The following is an 18551-nucleotide window of genomic DNA, read 5'->3' as shown; positions in this document are numbered from 1 at the left end:
TGATAGTTTCATGTTACTTATCTCTTGGAAAAACGATATCAATTTCAGAGAAAGAGGATATGAGAGAATAATAAGCTAAATGGCGCGCGCATAGCGCGCGCTTGTAGTGTTCCAGTATTGATTAAAAATAACGGACAAATGATAACGTGTAATATATTTATTTACATATTGTGACTGTAATAAAATTTCTTAGAAACTATATTTTGTGTATATTATATAATATTTAATAATTTCATAACATAATATATAATAGAATTGACATTTTAATATGGATATCATGTTATTGATATTTGTGGTTTACTGAATATTTGCGTATTACATGTAGTAATTTATTACATGTAGCAATTAATTAAATGCAAAATTTTTTTATTTAAATTACAGATGATCAAGAATACTTAGAAGTAAACAATCTAGATGATATTAAAAAATTAGAAGGACGAATGTCTATATTACAAGTTTGTAAAGCAAATAAAACACCACGGAGAAGAAAAATAGAAGAATGTTCATAAAAATGTTGGTTATTTGTTATGTTTCATATGTTTTATATCTTTCGATTATTGTTGTTCTTCTAATATTCAATTAAAGTGTTTGAAAATAAACTTATAAGTATAAACTAAATACTATAGAGGATATAATTCGCTTATTTGAAAGCTTCCCATAACATATAAAAAAATAATAAAAATAATAAATAATAAATAATTAATAAAAAATAATAATAAATAATAATTTTTTAAAATAAATGAATAGCTTTCATTTAATTTCGATTTTTTAAAACTTTTTTTTGTTTAAATTAATAATTTTAATATTATAAATTTTAATATAATTTAAATATTTATAAGTAATCATGAAATCACTGGTTTATTAATATATATATTACAATTAATATTTGTCATATATCTAATATCACATTATTTTAATATTTTTCCTAATAAATATAATATTATATAATAAAAATTTAATTTTTATGTGACTTGACATCATTTTAACGTCATTCTGATGTCATCTTGACTCTAAAATGACTTTTAAATGATAATCCTGTTCTATCTGGGTTGTTACAACTCGGATAATTTAAAGAATAATGACTTATTATAGAAAGTATTGAGTTAGTACCGTTTTTAGTTTTAATGATTTTGTAAAAACTTATGGAAACTTATAGTTAACTTATGAATACATGCAAAATACATGCAAAATACATGTATGTGAGATAAACTGTACCAACTCTGAATTTTTTATAATAATTCACTACTTATTAAATATTTAACAATATGGTAATAATTAATTTTTTAGTATTAGTACTGGTAATTCGTACGGATAATTACATAATACATAAAATTACAAAAAGCTAACTTTTTACTATTTAACTTAACAAAAAGTTAAATGGCGCGCGCTTGTATTGTTCTAGTACATTAAAAGAGGAATAAGCCTTAGAAATAAATTTAAGAATAAAATAGAAATTCCGTTGTCGAGATTAAAACAAATTCCATTCGGACACGTTTGCTCATCGCAATTCGTCTATATCATAAAATATCTTCGAGCGATAACCGACCCTTGTACCTGTAATATTCCCGAACAAATACCCGAAATTGAGATTTCATCATATTTCTTTATTCTATAGATTCTTTTGTTAAGAGTTTCTTTTGAATTAAATAACTTTTTCATTTTATTTAAAATTGGAAATTAAGTATATGTCAAAAATATACTTGTATCTTATTAATGTATCTTTGAATTGAAATATACATATACATACAGCATATACAGGGTGTTTAATAGCTGATCATGCAGACGAAAGTTGGAGATAGATTGGGTGTAGCCGAGAAGAAAAGTCATGTACCATAATGTCAAATTGGCAATAGTTATCGAGTTATTAATTAAAACATGTGAGCCAACGAGCACGTAGAGAGCGGAGGGCGGCCGCAGTAAGCACGTAGACATTTGATACAGGCGGAGTCAGTGAATGTCGGTAGGCAAGCGCGCGCGGCGAGGGGCAACGTAAGCGACAAGAGGCGATCGCGCGCGACGAGGAGCGAGCGAGCTTTTTCTTTATAGCTTTTTCCTTATAGCTCGCTCGCTCCTCGTCGTTCGCGCTCTCTCGCTCTTCGTCGCGCTCGCTCGCCTTTTGTCGCTTGCGCTCGCTTGCTCCTCGTCGTTCGCGCTCGCTCGCTCCTCGTCGCGTACGCTTGCCTACCGACACTCACTGATTCCGCCTGTATCAAATGTCTACGTGCTTACTAACTGCGGTCGCCCTTCGCTCTCTACGCGCTCGTTGTCTCACATGTTTTAATTAATAACTCGATAACTATTGGCAATTTGACATTATGGTATATGACTTTTCTTCTCGGCTACACCCAATCTATCTCCAACTTTCGTCTGCATGATCAGCTATCAAACACCCTGTATGTATATATATATATATATGTCATAGGACGTTAATCTAAACGTGGACATTCTTATTATTTTGGTCTAATGTAAATATTTAAATTTTCAACATAGAATACATGTATATATACAGAGTGTATAAAAAGAACCGGAACGGTGAAATATTATAAAAACTAAGCATTTTAGAGAAAAATGTTTTAAATAAAAATTGTAGGGTTTGAAAAGATCTATTTACTGACATTATGAGTTTGACCTCGGGTGGCGTCGCCAATATCAGGACAAGGTCACCTTGAATTTTTTAAATGGGACTCCCTATTTTTTATTATATATTCTTATAGCTCTTCTTCAGACTTTTTCAAAGCATAATAATTTTTTCTACTTTGAATAAGCCGTTTCGAAGTTATTGAGCTTTTTATGATAACATGTCCAGCCAACCAAGGCAAGATCAAAGAAATATCCAGCCAGCCAAGGCAAGATCAAACAAATGTCTAGCCAGTTAAGGCAAGATGATCATAAAGGAAAACTAGCAATTGAAAGTACGATTAATCAAATGCTCAAATTGTTCATCATTGTTCACTATTTGACAATGCGCTAATCAATGATACAAACCTGAAAAAGCATCTTCTTACAAAAGCGTTTGAGAATAATATTAATCTCTAAAGGAAAAAGTAAAGTAAAGATTTATCCAATAAACAAAAATTTGTGTTAACTAGATAACAAAAACTGCTGGGACATATCCAGGTGGTGCGGAGGCTGCAGGGATATGTCCAACCGGTGCGAAAGCTGCTGGGACATATCCAAGGTAATGCGAAGGCTGCAGGGATATGTCCGGCTAGTGCAGGAATATATTAGGTGCGCAACTAAGTTCTCGCTGTTTTTTTGATGAAAATGCAACTTTATTGTGAAAAAATGGTTACAAATGAATCATTCAAAATATTGCCCATCGCTAGCGACTTTTTCCCATCTTTCTGGCAGAGCTCGAATACCGTCACAGTAGAAGTGTTCGTCTTTTGAGGCTATCCACGAATCAAGCCATTTTGAGATGTCTTCATATGAGCGGAACTGCTGATTAGCCAGACCATGTGCCATCGAACGGAACAAGTAATAATCGGACGGCGCAATATCTAGGGAATATGGCGGGTAGGGTAGGACTTCCCATTTGAGCGTTTCTAAGTAGGTTTTAACGGGTTTGGCAACATGAGGCCGAGCGTTGTCATGCTGTAGAATCACTTTTTCGTGCCTCTGCTCGTATTGTGGCCGCTTTTCGCGCAGTGCTCGGCTCAATCGCATCAATTGAGTTCGATACCGTTCCCCAGTGATGGTTTCGTTCGGTTTCAACAGCTCATAATAAATAACACCGCCCTGGTTGGGACCAGGTTTTGCTGTGTATTTGGTGGGCCAAATACACAGCAAAACCTTCGCAGCGTGAATATTCGGCCGAGCCGACGACGTAGAAGCATGACCACCGGGCAGTCCCCATGATTTTGTTCTCTTTGGGTTGCTGTAATGAATCCATTTTTCATCACCCGTAACGATGCGATGAAGAAAACCCTCCCTTTTTTACCGCTGGAGCAGTTGTTCACAGGCGAAAAAACGACGCTCAACGTCTCTTGGCTTCAAATCATAAGGAACCCAAGTTCCTTGTTTTTGAATCATTCTCAGCGCATGCAATCGCTTGGAAATGGTTTGGCGGGTAACTCCTAGTGCTGAAGCAAGCTCTTTCTGCGTTTGGCACGGATCCTCATCGAGCAATGCCTCCAATTCAGCGTCTTCGAAGGTTTTTGGCCTTCCTTCACGCGAACGGTCGTCAATATCGAAATCACCGTCTTTGAAGCGACGGAACCAATCACGGCACGTTGTTCCACTTAGAGCAGCATCTCCGTAAACTTTTTGGAGTTCTCGATGCGCTTCAGCCGCCGTTTTCTTCGAATGAAAGAAGAAAAGCAACACTTCCCGCAAATGACGATTATTTGGCACAAAATAAGACATTTTCACACAACCAAAAGTATATGACGCAAAAACAAAATCACTAATGTGTCAAAGCGGTTTGTTTACCATATGTCTAAGCTTGGTTCATGACGTTTTGGTTATGTCACAATCGACCAGCACTTACTACTGGAGCCATCTCTTGAAAAACAGCGGGAACAGATAAAAGTTGTATGGTTTTAAGGGGGACATAAGATGGTGTCATTGGTTTGACCTTGGATAGTTATTTGAAGATCACGTGAATGTCGATTTCAATATTTTATATAGAATCCCCTATTTTTACATATCTTGTAGCTTATATCGAGAGCTTTCCAAAACACTATCGTAAACCACGTAGAAACACTTATTACAAATACTTCTGAAAGAAATGACTGACGTATTTTCTGCCGCAAGGCTAAATACGAAGTTTTGAAAAGAACTGTTTTAAGAACTGTATGCACCTTTTTGAGCAACTACGATCCCTCAAGCTTTTAATTCAATAGACCAAGTTCTGCTTATGTCCATGGCCTTATATCGGATCCGATCTCACATCTTAATGTCAGAGATACACAAAATGCGTGTATGTGCGTACCCAGGGACCTGGTTACGATAAAAATAAAACTAGTTCTTGTCAGAGCTGCTTCTCGAGATTTTCTTATTACGCAAAAAGATATCTTGTTATTTTTGAGTTTTTCTTCTTTATTTTTTCTCCTTCTTTAGTTTTTAATCTTGCATAATTATTCAGATTTGATCTACAGTGAATTGCAATTTATAATTAGGAGTTTCCAATATGGCAGAGATAATATTAATGTTCCTGTAAACGAAACAATAACTATTCCTTTTAGTAGACCATCTATGACACATAAATGCATTATCTGCAAAGCTAAGTCGCCGCTTGTTGTTGTACCTTCCCTGGCTAAACTTCGGGTTTTTGTTAAGCGTAGATTGATAATTTACGGAAAGACACGATGTTGCAAGAGACATTTAAAAGGCAGCTTTTTTAACGTCACTGATTCAAATCATATTGAAGCAGTTTCTGATATAAGTACATTAAGTGCATCACAGATAACTGACCTGCTAAATGACCTTCGTGCTTGTGTACAGAGAGGGTTCTTAGATTTTGAAAATCCTGGAGCATTCAGTGATATTGATTACCACCGACTTACCGGAATATCTAGCGCAAACTTCGACAATCTTTTCAGTTATGTGAAAAGTGAAATCCGTAGTACGCTTGCAAGTGCACGTACAACATGCAAGTGCACTTGCAAGTGCAATATACATACATTAGGTGCGCAACTAAGTTCCCGCTGTTTTTCAAGAGATGGCTCCAGTAGTAAGTGCTGGTCGATTGTGACATAACCAAAACGTCATGAACCAAGCTTAGACATATGGTAAACAAACCGCTTTGACACATTAGTGATTTTGTTTTTGCGTCATATACTTTTGGTTGTGTGAAAATGTCTTATTTTGTGCCAAATAATCGTCATTTGCGGGAAGTGTTGCTTTTCTTCTTTCATTCGAAGAAAACGGCGGCTGAAGCGCATCGAGAACTCCAAAAAGTTCACGGAGATGCTGCTCTAAGTGAAACAACGTGCCGTGATTGGTTCCGTCGCTTCAAAGACGGTGATTTCGATATTGACGACCGTTCGCGTGAAGGAAGGCCAAAAACCTTCGAAGACGCTGAATTGGAGGCATTGCTCGATGAGGATCCGTGCCAAACGCAAAAAGAGCTTGCTTCAGCATTAGGAGTTACCCGCCAAACCATTTCTTCATCTTTGATGCGATCTCCCATCAAAACCTGGTCCCAACCAGGGCGGTGTTATTTATTATGAGCTGTTGAAACCGAACGAAACCATCACTGGGGAACGGTATCGAACTCAATTGATGCGATTGAGCCGAGCACTGCGCGAAAAGCGGCCACAATACGAGCAGAGGCACGAAAAAGTGATTCTACAGCATGACAACGCTCGGTCTCACGTTGCCAAACCCGTTAAAACCTACTTAGAAACGCTCAAATGGGAAGTCCTACCCTACCCGCCATATTCCCTAGATATTGCGCCGTCCGATTATTACTTGTTCCGTTCGATGGCACATGGTCTGGCTAATCAGCAGTTCCGCTCATATGAAGACATCTCAAAATGGCTTGATTCGTGGATAGCCTCAAAAGACGAACACTTCTACTGTGACGGTATTCGAGCTCTGCCAGAAAGATGGGAAAAAGTTGTCGCTAGCGATGGGCAATATTTTGAATGATTCATTTGTAACCATTTTTTCACAATAAAGTTGCATTTTCATCAAAAAAACAGCGAGAACTTAGTTGCGCACATAATATATATTGCGAGATATGTCGCAGTTGGAAATAATTGCTTGTAGATTATTTTAAAATTACTTATGTTGAAGGTCAATGAAAGCAGAATTACTACAATGAAGGATAACGCAGTACAAGTAGAAGATGTGTCTTTCCTGAAATCACCAAAAAGAAAAAGAATGACGGATGTTGGAACACAAATAGAAGAGGTACAGTCTTGTAAAAAAATTAAGAAAGATGTTGCAGTTCAAGTAGAGAAACGACTGTTCCTCCAAAGGAAGCATAAACGAAGAGGAGACTTGTAATATTGCAAAAACGTTTAAGACAAAGAGACAAATCCATAGCATCCATGAAAGCATTAATAAGCTCATCTAAAACAAAATGATAAATGTACTGACGCATTAGAGCAAGCATTAGAAAATAATTTTACAGGATTAACCTTAGATTTAATAAAAAATGAATTAAAAAATGAAAAAGTTTCTCCTTCTCGCAGAAGGTATTCAGATGAGATAAAGCAGTTTGCATTAACGCTTTCATTTTACTCTCCAAAGGCATATTCATTTGTACAAAAAGAGTTGCATTTGCCACATTCAGCAACATTGCGAAAATGGATGAGTACCTATAAATGTGATGTTGGTTTTCTGACTGAAGTTATTCAATTTTTAAAACAAGAAGTTTGTGAGAAAACGTACCTAAAAAACGTTGCTTTAATTTTTGACTCAATGGTTATTTGTAGTCAAGTATTGTATGACGCACAAAATGACAAATTCCGAGGATATATAGATTATGGCAATATTGCGATAGAAAATAAGGAAAAGTTAGCCAAATAAGCTCTAGTCTTTCAGATAGTATCATATACATGTAGATTTAAATGTCCAATTGCTTATTTCTACGTTAATAAATTAAATGCTGATCTCCAAGCACAGTTATTAATCCATACAATTAAAGTTCTACAGGAAATAGGAATAACCGTGCGATCAATAACATGTGTTGGATGTGGGACTAATAAAAAAACTTTTGAAATACTTGGTTGCTATTTTTCCAAAGAACCATTTACAACAATGTTTCGACATCAAACACATAATAGTAATATACATTGCATATTCGACCCGTGTCACATAATTAAATTGAGTAGGAACATTTTTGCTGAAAGTAATATCAGTAACCCACAAGGGAAAATAGATTTTAATTTTTTAAAAAAATTGCATTCATTACAAGATTTCAAGTTAGCAAATAAAATAAGTGGTGCACATATTTCATTTTTAATAAAAAAATGAATGTTCGATTGGCCGCATAAACTATAAGTAGCAGTGTTGCAGACGTTATCGATTTTCTAAGACATAGTGGTAATAAGGATTTTCAAGGTAGCGAAGCCACTTGCGAATTTTTGAGAATATTTGATAGATTATTCGATATGATGAATGCACGAAATTCGTTTGGAAAAAATTATAAAGCGCCCGTAAGAAAAGAAAATTTAAAACTGTTTAAGGAAATTTTTGATTCCAGTGTTTCGTATATCTCGTCATTAAAAGTTAATGACGTTCCTGTATTTCGTTGTAATAGGAAATCTTTTGCTGTAGGATTTATTTTAGATGCATCTAGTTTTGTTCATCTCGCAAATGATCTATTTTCAATGCCAACTTATAGTTTACATTATTTCCTACCTTACAAGTGTTCTCAAAATAATTTAGAACTCTACTTTTCGTGTATCAGAAATCAAGGTAGTTGGAATAACAATCCCAATTGCTTGCAATTTAAGTGGGCTTTACGTAAATTGCTTTTTAAAAATAAAATTTGCGCAAGCGTAAATGCAAACTGCATCATTGATACTTCTAATCTACCAGCAATATTCAAATTTCAAAATCAAAAACATGTTTCAAACGTTAAAGAAAATACTGAAGATATTAAACAGTTAAATAACTTAACTGAAATGTTAGACAACATCGAGCTGACGGGAGGATTAGCCCGGATCCGGAGTGAGACCCCCGCGACGGACACATATGGAACCTGAGCGAAGGGAGCTCCGGTGAAGGAAGTTTGGCCCAGGTAGGGGTTACTATGGTAGGTTCCCCCTCGGTTTTTCGCCGAGGGGGGGGGGTTTGGTGGGGTTCCTTCGGGGACCCCAGCATACCTTTGGGCGGGCTCCTCCGGTGGAGGTGCATGTGCGTGTGGGGGGCGATTACGTATCTGTGGGGGATCGTATGCGGTATCTCGGAGTGATCCTGGATAGTCGTATGACATTCAGGCCTCACTTCGAATATGTTCGGGTGAAGGTTGCGACGGTCGCGAGGAGGCCCTGGGCAGGCTGATGCTCAATTTACGGGGTCCCGGGGAGGCCCGGCGACGGTTGTACGCAACCGTCATGATGTCCGTGGTTCTCTACGGGGCGCCGGTTTGGGTTGAGGCCTTTGCTGCAACTCAGCGAGCCCAGGTGGACCTGAGGCGGATCCAACGCCGGATCGCCATACGGGTGGTGTCCGGGTACAGGACGGTGTCGTACGTGGCTGCGACCCTCCTGGCTCGGATGCCGCCCTTTGACATCCTGGCGGCGTCTCGCCGCCGGATGTATGAGAGGGCTCGCGACCTTCGCCCGTACAGGTTGTGGACGTCCGAGGCGGTCGCGGAGGCCCGGGCTGCGGAGGAGCTGCTGGTCCGCCGGCAGTGGCTTCTGCAGCTCCGGGCCCCGGGACTGCCGAGTGTTCGTGTGCGTGACGCGATCCTGCCGGAGTTTAATCTCTGGCTGGATCGTCCGAATCGTGGCGGCCTGACCTTCCATGTCACGCAGTTGCTGACGGGCCACGGGGTGTTCGCGGAATTTTTATACAAAATCGGGAAGTATCCGTCTCCGCAGTGTCTTCACTGCGGAGACGCGCGTGATGACGCACAGCACACCCTGCAGCACTACGTGGCATGGCGGGTGCAGCGCGAGGAGTTGGTGAGGGAGGTGGGCGGGGATTTGTCCCTGGCCGCGGTCGTGCGGGGGAGCCTCCGCTCTCGTCGGACCTGGTCGGCCGTGGCGAGGTTCGCCACGGTCGTGCTGGGCTCGAAGGAGAACGCGGAGAGGGCTCGTGAGAGGGCCGCCGACCGCTGGGTCGTGGGCTCTTCCCCCTCCCAATCGGGGGACCGGAGTTGGTCCGCTCCCTCCCCCGGCTCCATGCCTTTGTCTTCGTCTTTCTCGTCGTCGTCGTCGTCGTTGTCCGGGGTGTCGGGTTCGTCGTCCTCGTCGTCGTTGTCGTCGTCGTCGTTGTCACCGTCGTCGGTCGTCCGTCTCGTCATCTTCGTCATCGTCGCTGTCCTCGGGGGAGGGGGGGTTCTTTGGGTCCGGATGATGGTGATGATCATCATCCGTTTGACCCGGGGGGGCGGGGATAGGTAGGGAGAGGTACGGCTCTCCCATCTGAGTCTGGCGTAGCGGCGCGCGTGTGTGGCGGGGAGTCCGGATGGCTAAGTGCGGTCTTGCATATAGTGTTTCCCGGGCTCTCCGCACTCAGCACGCTGTGGGCCGGGGGGATTTTAGTGGGTGCAAGCCCCACACTACCCTGGGATCACCCCCAGCACGGGCCCCAGGGTGTGCGCAAGGCATTTCCCCTCCTTAACAAAAAAAAAGACAACATCGAGCTTTCTATGTTTGTACAAAATATTTTGCATTACATAAGAGGATATGTAGTACATAAGCTAGCATCTCAAATTACATGCATGCGCATTAACATGATTTTAGCAAAGACATGATCATACATATTGCGTTCAAATACCTCAAGTGCATTTACAAGTTTCATTGATAGAAGTAAACTTAGCTATCCGTCTAAAGCTGTGGAGCAAATTATTTCAGTTACAGAGAAATATTTCAAAGCACAAATTATTATGGAGGGAATATCTTTGAAATATTTTAAATCTAATATTGTAAGAAATGTTACGCAGATACTTGAACCAAAATTACCTTCATTATTTTATCCACCGCATCCAGTTGTAGATACAATTTCAGATTCACATGAACTATATTTAATATCACATATCACTGAACAGTATGCTACAATAAGAATATATTCGTATTCAAAAAAGATTAGTTCCAAGTTATTAGGACGGCATGAAACAATGCGACAAAAGTTGCACAAAACTATTCTTTTTTATCATATTTAATGTATAAATATATAGTTGCATGCGCGCCCGCCGTATATTATTCTTAAGCGATTTAAGAAAATGCAGTGCAATTTTTCTTTTAATATTTCTTTCGTGTGCAAAGTATGTTTTTTCATAATACTTTATTATTGTCTTATTTGTCACTATTGTTTCACTCAAGCATGTATTTTAACACATAAGCATGTATTTGATACACACAAGCATATTGTTGCTATACGCAAGTTTACGTTTCGTACACTCTATGTATTATTTGAACAATTAGATATATATATTGCAATACATTATTTCCTTCACACTTTTTATTTCTCCTTTACCCTTTTACTAACTACATTTTCTAATCACTATAATCTTTTATTTCCTATGCAGCTTTTTTCTATTACTATATTTATATTAAACAGAAAATATTTTTGCTCGCAGAAGGACATGGGACATTTCTACAAGGATTCAAATAATGGATGCAAGATTTCCTGATATAGATTTGGATATTTTGTATAAATAAGTGTTCCAATATTAACCCTCCGTCACACATCTACGTCTTTTAAACCCAGACGAAATTTCGTTTTCGTTTTTCTTTCCGTAAATTGTATAAACAGTTACTTTTCACATTTAGCTTTGCTAGGTATTGGATATTGTAGTAGAGATGTTGACAAGTAATTCTGAATTTTTGTGAAAGCCTACAACTTACATAAAAAACAGCGTGGACTTAAAAGACCAGTAGGTGAATCGCTTCAGTAAAATTAACATGTGGGACCAAGGGTTATATTTGTATTATCATGTAATTATCCAGATAGAAATGCTTGATAATCATGTTTTATCATATGTGATCATTCGATAACTTGAATTAATATTATTTAGAGATCATGACGCGATCAATGTGACACGAGTACAAGATGTACGTGAATAATGTACATATATGCGCAATTGTCAGATCTTCATGTTCTAATACAGTCAAATGTGTACTTTTTTAACATTATGATATGAATGACATGTGAGCAGTGTATGCGTATGCATCTGTATGTTGGTTTGAGCTCACACATATCAATATATGAACTCATATTGAGCTCAACATGACATGTTTCTCTATCTGGGATTCTTTTGTAATTTAAAGATATCTATATTGTCATTCATATTTAGTTTATATACATTTCTACATAATATATAAAAGCAATATTATCAAAACTGCATCAAAATCATGTTCTTTATTTTATAGTTGAATATATTATACAATTGTTTAACAATTTATGTGTCTACATTGTAATAAAGAATTATTAGGGATCGATGCATAGTTTTATAATACCTTATTTTCCATTATTTTATCACTATTGTATTGTTACGTCCTAGAAGAGGAGCGCAACTTTCCGTTCGCGAGTAAGGCGAACCTCGTTCGTAACCGCGTGCCAGTGAACGGGTCAGGGACCCGACGGGTCCCTTTATTCGGACACCGACGTACGACGAACGGTCCGTTTTTCGGTCAAGGACGCGAGTCCCTTTACCGGGGATAGGACCATGAGTTGACTATTGGAAGATGGGGTGTGATTTTGAAATTAATTGGTGATAATAACTATTAACAGATTTATTAAAATAAAGATGACAAAATTATATAACGGCACGGTTTAAATTAACAAATTTATTAATAATAGGATATAACGGTGCGGATTGAATTTTTACAGGTTTATTAAGATGAATAGCGACCCAAAATGATGTAATTGAATGGTTTGAACATGACAATTATACTTAAATGAATGAGTGTATGTGTGTGTGTATGAGTGTATGAAATGGAAAAAGAAAGGGATGGGGAAGGGAACGAATATGAATAGGAAGTTCAAGGGTGGAATAAATAAAATAGAAGTAGGAAGATAAAGTAAAGAAAATGAAACTTACTACTGATTCAGGATGAGTTGACACAAGCAGAAGTGAGAATGGCGCAGATCTGCGTAGGTGTTCTCGTTTCCAATATTCGTATTCCGATTGAGGCACCAAATAGTCGTTCACTTATATAAAGAGGAAGCCCGCACTTTTTCCAAAATCCGAATGCTTGAATATATGAATACTAAATATTTGAATGAACTGGAATTATGACGATTTGAATCTGAGTCCTAATGCTCAAGATCTGAATATCCGAGTTCTAAATATCTGAGTTTTGAATATCTGCGTGAGAGTGCGAGTCTGAGCTTTTTCGTTTCCGTGGTCTTCTGTCTCTCAGAGTAGTAGTGTCGCGGAGGCGGATTACCGCGGTTTTTATATCAATGATCGGAGGCAGAAGCTATCAGGGTGGGTAGAGAGATGGCCCTTGAGGAAGGGGTGAATTGGTCTTAGTGGGAAAAAGTCTCAGCCATTAGAAATTAAGGATGAAGTTAAAAGACATCATGGGAGGAGACGGTTAGTTTTTGGACATATGAATATGGAAGGGCTAAAGGGTGGAGCGTGGGTGTCTCATAGTTTTAGATGGATATGATATGATTGGCTGAATGAATTAGGCGCGACAAGCGTAGAAGTGGTGGATTCTTGAGATAGAGAAATGTATACAAGCGGCCGGCTGGAGAAATCAAAATGCCGTAAATCAAAGCCTGAGATAAGAGTTTATAACCATCGGTGAAGTAGGCTTTGTTGGTTAACTGATAGGGCACATATGGTTTTGGATTGGGAAGATGTGAGTTTCAAGTTTTAGAGCAGGAATGCTGTGAGTTGCTTTGTTTTACTTAAGGTTTGTTAGCGCGGAGTTTCAAATTTTTATAGCTAGGACGACGGACACACTTGGCGAACACTACCCAGATATAAACTTTAAACGAAGACGTAGATTTTTACAACAGGGCACTGTTTCCTGTTATGGAATTTTCCCGAATCGCCTTTCATTTGGCGCGACGGCTGTTCGCCAGATGGGTCTGTTTCCTAATTTATATTTATATATGTATATATTCCTGTTATAGTTATATTAGGAGAATATAAATCCGCGAGGAAAGAATTTTTACTAATTAAATCTACAGGACGTAACAGTATTTTACTAATATATTATTTTATTGCAGTAACAGGATTGACAAAATAAAACATTATTTTATTTCGTTTTGTGATTTATACAATCCATTTTTGTAATAAATCGTTCGACAGCAATCGATTCTCTAACTTGCATATAACATATAAGGCCCGGTTGCACCAACATTATTTTGGTTTTAAACAATACTTAAATATGTACCTGTCTTTATTTATGTAGAAAGAAGGATGATGATGGACATATATTTAAGCTTCGCTTAAAATCTAAATAATATTGGTTCAACCGTGCCTAAAAATAATACATATGAAACTCTCTCTTAAATTTAAATGGATTTAGTAGCCTTTTTCAAAGTCACACTATATATGGGTTAGTATTCTTTATCAGAGTCATCTTGTATATGGGGATAACGTATTCGCAATGGATAGTAGCATGTTGGTAAGAAAGAGAGCGCGATACTATTTGGATGTGGTCTTTGTCTTACACGCATGTCCGCAGCTCCTACCAGGCAGCTGTAACGTCCCACCATATTAAAATTCCCTATCTTCTCACCAAAACTCACCATACCTTTTCCTACCCAATCAGATCCTTACCTATCACCGACTAATCCAACTGCAACGCCTCCTACAAATACCTCTGCAATCAACAGGTACCTCTGCCGTCTTTTATCGTTAATATAATATAATATCATTAATACTCGAAACTATTTACTGAATCATCATCTATCTTCTTCTTTCTCTCTCTTCCTTCTACCTTCTTGCTTCGTTTAGTAAGCGATAGATTATCAAACTAAATAACACAAAAATAATCATAAATAGCATATTTTGAAATAAAATTAACATTAACATAGGACTGAAGCAGACATCGACATAGTAAATATATAAAATAGGAAAAGAGAGAATAAGAAAATTTAAGAAATAAATTTAGAGCTAGCTTATAAATTCATTTGTCTCGGGGACTAAGAACGTTTCGTTCGGGCACAGCCGCGCACATATTGGAATGTGTTTATGTTATAGATATCGAGTGATAGCTGTCCCACGTACTGCGAACTAAACAAAGAACTGAAACAAAGATTCGAAGAGGAAAATAATTCCCTTTCTTTCTTCTATTTTTCTTCTTTTTAAATGATATTAAATAATGCCATCATATTTCGCAAATAATTCCTCAAATATTATTGTCAAACCGCCTATCCTAATATATATGCGCTTTAGAATTGTAAGAGGATCTATTCGTATTATTTAACTTTAATGATTACTACGCCCGAATGAAATAATTCTTTTAAGTTTTCAAATTCTTATATTATACCAAAGGAAATCAATAACATTTCCATTCCTTAGTAAAACAATTTTATTAATAAATCAGCCAACGAGACAACTGAATTACCAAACGCTACATGATTAAGTATAATTTTAATTACTAGATAATAACATTTTTAATTTTTTAACCAATAAATAATGAAGGGTGAATTAGGAAAAGACGCTCAATTGATATCCATAGTGTCGGGCTTGGGTATAAAAAGGGCTCGGCCCTTCGCGCGCTAGTCAGTCTCTAGGCAGTCTCTCGTCGGTCTCTAGGCAGTCTCTTGTTAGCCTCCAATTAGCCAACAGACAATCTTTCGCTGAATCTCTTGTTGAGCCAGTTATTAACTACATTAAATTTAGTGTATGAATTTTTAAACTTAACAATAGAGTAATTTCATAATATATATATATGTGTGTACAGATTTCTTTACCTCTCTGCTCTCTTATCATCTTCGTTCTTTTTCCAGAACGCCGTGCTTGAATCACGAGCACCGTTCTTCTTTTCTTTACCTTAAGAGTGTTGTGCTTGAACCACGAGCACCACTCCTCCCTTTTTTCCCAGAACGCAGTGCTTGAACCACGAACACCATTCGCCTTTTTATTCTTCAAACCACGTCCCTTCCCTCTACTCTATTATAGATATTGTTAAAATAAATATTACCTAAAAATCTCTCATGCCGAAAAGAACAAGAGCCGGACGGCGGATTCAATTTAGACGTTTGTTGAAAAGTTATTATAATCCAGGCACGCTCGACCTGGCTGTTTTCAAAACAGATCCATCTAAATCTTCGGTCTCGAGAATAAAATCTAAAATAAAGGGAAATATATTTGAAGTTAAATTCAACACTAGCGAGAATACTATTATTTTTAAACCTAACAGTAACCCACCTCCAAAGAAAACATTCAAATAATAAGGATTTGGACAAGAACAGCGCTGATCCGAAGTAAACCAAACAAATCTAGACATTGCATGTTCTATGCTTGTCCAGGACGTAACACAGCGCTCCTTCCAGTTAGTTATATAGTTCAATCGTAAATCCGAACTGAGAAACCCGAGCAGCACTCGTAACAAATATAATTTACGAGCGCGAAGGTGAAATGACTTCCGTCATTTCGGAAAGCCTATCCTTTTGGACTTAACGGCCAGCAAGATGCCACGGTTCGAAGAACTGTGGCGAAACATACGAAAGTGCTGAGCTCTGTCACGCTGGAGGTAACTAGCCAATATCCTGCGGACGCTTGGAACGAGGAGCTGAGTTCCAAGTAAAGAAGCGATCACGTCGCTTTTGAAATCACCAAGATCCTTGATGGATACTTCGAAAGAGAGTTTGCAAACTCCAAAGGAGACGGCCCACACACCGCTCCTGATATAGCCAAGATCTTCGACGGACGCTTGCAAAGAGAGAGTTCACCCGTTCCACACGGAGGCGACCAAGCCCGCTCCTGAAGCGTGGCAACGTAGAGAACTCAAATCTGAACGAACAGTCGACTCTAACCATAAAAGCCTCAAACGCAGCAGGGTATATATATATATATCGGCACCGCCTTCAAACTTAACAGAGTGTATTCTTGTGGTGATTCGTATCTGTACTACACGCCAAAACTGCACTAGGAAAGCCTAGAGAGGAGAGAGCAGGTCGGTAAGTAAAATCGGCGCTACAAGTCGTACAACAAACCAGACACCAGAGGTTGCCACAATCGGCGTTGGGCCATGCGAAGGCACGCAACTTACGCTCGCGCTCGGTTATATCACCCGGGCAGCCGAATCTTAGCTGCGAGCAGCGGAAACGGTGAGCGCGTTACGTAGCGGCCGCGATCGGCACTAGTCGCTACGCGCGGGACGCCGGCGAGAGCACCGCGTGCTCGCCTGCGAGAAACCGACGGGAGCCAGGTCGTCTGCCTCGCAGTCCCGACGCGACGATTATAATAATACATGTTGCAACAACGCGAATGAATGTCATTCTTTACATTTCCGAACACATATACATACTTTTTCTGTATTACTAAAAAGAACAGAGATATTAGGTGTGAGTAGATTTAATGTTCGTAATATATATAATTATATAGTGTAAAAACTACTCTACTTGTTTGTGACTATGATTATGAATAATTGCAGTTTCACTATATGTTGATTCATTGTATTGTCCCTCATAGGAAGTTGTTGGTCCACACATTGTTCACTTGTCGTGGTAGTGTTCATAATATTGCAATTATTAATGTCAATATAAGTATTATCGATAGTCCTGTCACATATTTAAAATAGTTGAATAAAAGCAATATTATATGAACGTTATATATAAATTTTTATAAATATTTTATAAATATAATATAAATATTTTATAAATATTTTATCATTAATGTTACAAAATATTAATGTACAAGTATCTTCTGATAATTAATTCTTCTTATTTATTTTAAATGTAATATTACACTTACAAAGATGTAATTGCATTTTCATCTTTTCTTGAAATTGTGTCTTTATTTCCCGACAACAATAGAGGCTCAATATTATGTTTTCCGCTTAATAATTCGGTTAATTCCCTAAAAATTGAGTGTGTCTTATATTATATATTAATCATTTGTAAATCCTTAAATTAATTAACACTAACGTTTCGTATGGATAAGATATTCTATTTCTGCCGGTTTTATTATTGTAAGTTCTTGTTTTTATACGATCGTCCAAGCGATTTAAATTTATTTTCTACTTATAACACAGAAACATTGTAACCTTGTAATTGCATTTCTACCGAAGTTTTTTGCCATAAAATTTTTTAAGTTTTGATTTTTTTCTGCGTTACAAGATTAATTTTTTCTTTGTATAAACAAATAAACAATTTTGTACTTGCATCTGACCACTCAAATGCTTTCTGTTTATGCATTTCTGTTTCATTAATATTAGCATACAACTGAGTTTGTATTGAATTATTTTCTTTATTGTCATGCAATGATATGATTATTTCATGATTAACAATGGTATAATATTGTCATTATTGAAATCTATTTCTTTATATGGCAATTAAAATTGTAAGCCTCCTGCAAATTCATAATATTTTTCAATGATTATTTCAATATAACTATTCGAATATAAAAATCAAACAGGTCAAGTAGCAATATGATGTTTAAAGATGTCTTCATAACGTATTATTGAGATATCTTTAGACATCATCTTACTGTCTGGGATAGCAAATGAGCAACGTTACAAGAAATTCACTAACATGTTAATTCGTAATATAATACATTTTTCGTACATAAATTAATGAAATACAGATTAAGATAGCAAAGCAACAGTATATAAATATAAATTTGTAATTATTCACATTTTCAATTTTGGAAAATATTTACACTATGAATACATGATAGATAATCAATCATAATAACTTCAGATACACATGTAACATATCCATTTTCATCTAGTAAAATATTTCCCAATGCATCCTTGTTGAAAGTTGCCATTTCTTGGTTGTTCTCCATTTTCTTA

General features: G+C 37.5%; 1 protein-coding gene and 1 long non-coding RNA gene across 2 annotated transcripts; one reads left to right on the top strand and one right to left on the bottom strand.

Moving 5' to 3' along the window:
- The first annotated feature begins 9014 nt into the window (after window positions 1-9014).
- Window positions 9015-11257, top strand: LOC112589595 (uncharacterized). Its single transcript, XM_025303552.1, has 2 exons — window positions 9015-9584; window positions 11204-11257. The coding sequence occupies exons 1-2, from the start codon at window positions 9015-9017 to the stop codon at window positions 11255-11257; spliced, it is 624 nt and encodes a 207-aa protein (XP_025159337.1).
- Window positions 11258-15218: 3961 nt separating this feature from the next.
- Window positions 15219-16781, bottom strand: LOC112589608 (uncharacterized). The gene is made up of 4 exons (XR_003113663.1): window positions 15962-16781; window positions 15735-15880; window positions 15505-15644; window positions 15219-15418 (listed from the first exon to the last, which is right to left on the bottom strand). It is a non-coding gene; the product is annotated as an uncharacterized LOC112589608 (long non-coding RNA).
- Window positions 16782-18551: the final 1770 nt, after the last annotated feature.

This window comes from Harpegnathos saltator, unplaced genomic scaffold, assembly GCF_003227715.2.
Source record: "Harpegnathos saltator strain DR-91 unplaced genomic scaffold, Hsal_v8.6 scaffold117, whole genome shotgun sequence".
Classification (NCBI taxonomy): Eukaryota; Metazoa; Arthropoda; class Insecta; order Hymenoptera; family Formicidae; genus Harpegnathos; species Harpegnathos saltator.
This window is presented reverse-complemented; position numbering and strand designations above follow the sequence as displayed.

Bases quoted from the DNA above. Each gene is read 5' to 3' on its own strand.
- LOC112589595 (XM_025303552.1), top strand. From the start codon at position 9,015: ATGTCCGTGGTTCTCTACGGGGCGCCGGTTTGGGTTGAGGCCTTTGCT. The intron at 9,585-11,203 runs GTGAGGGAGGTG...TTTTGCTCGCAG, and splicing joins GGGTGCAGCGCGAGGAGTTG to AAGGACATGGGACATTTCTA.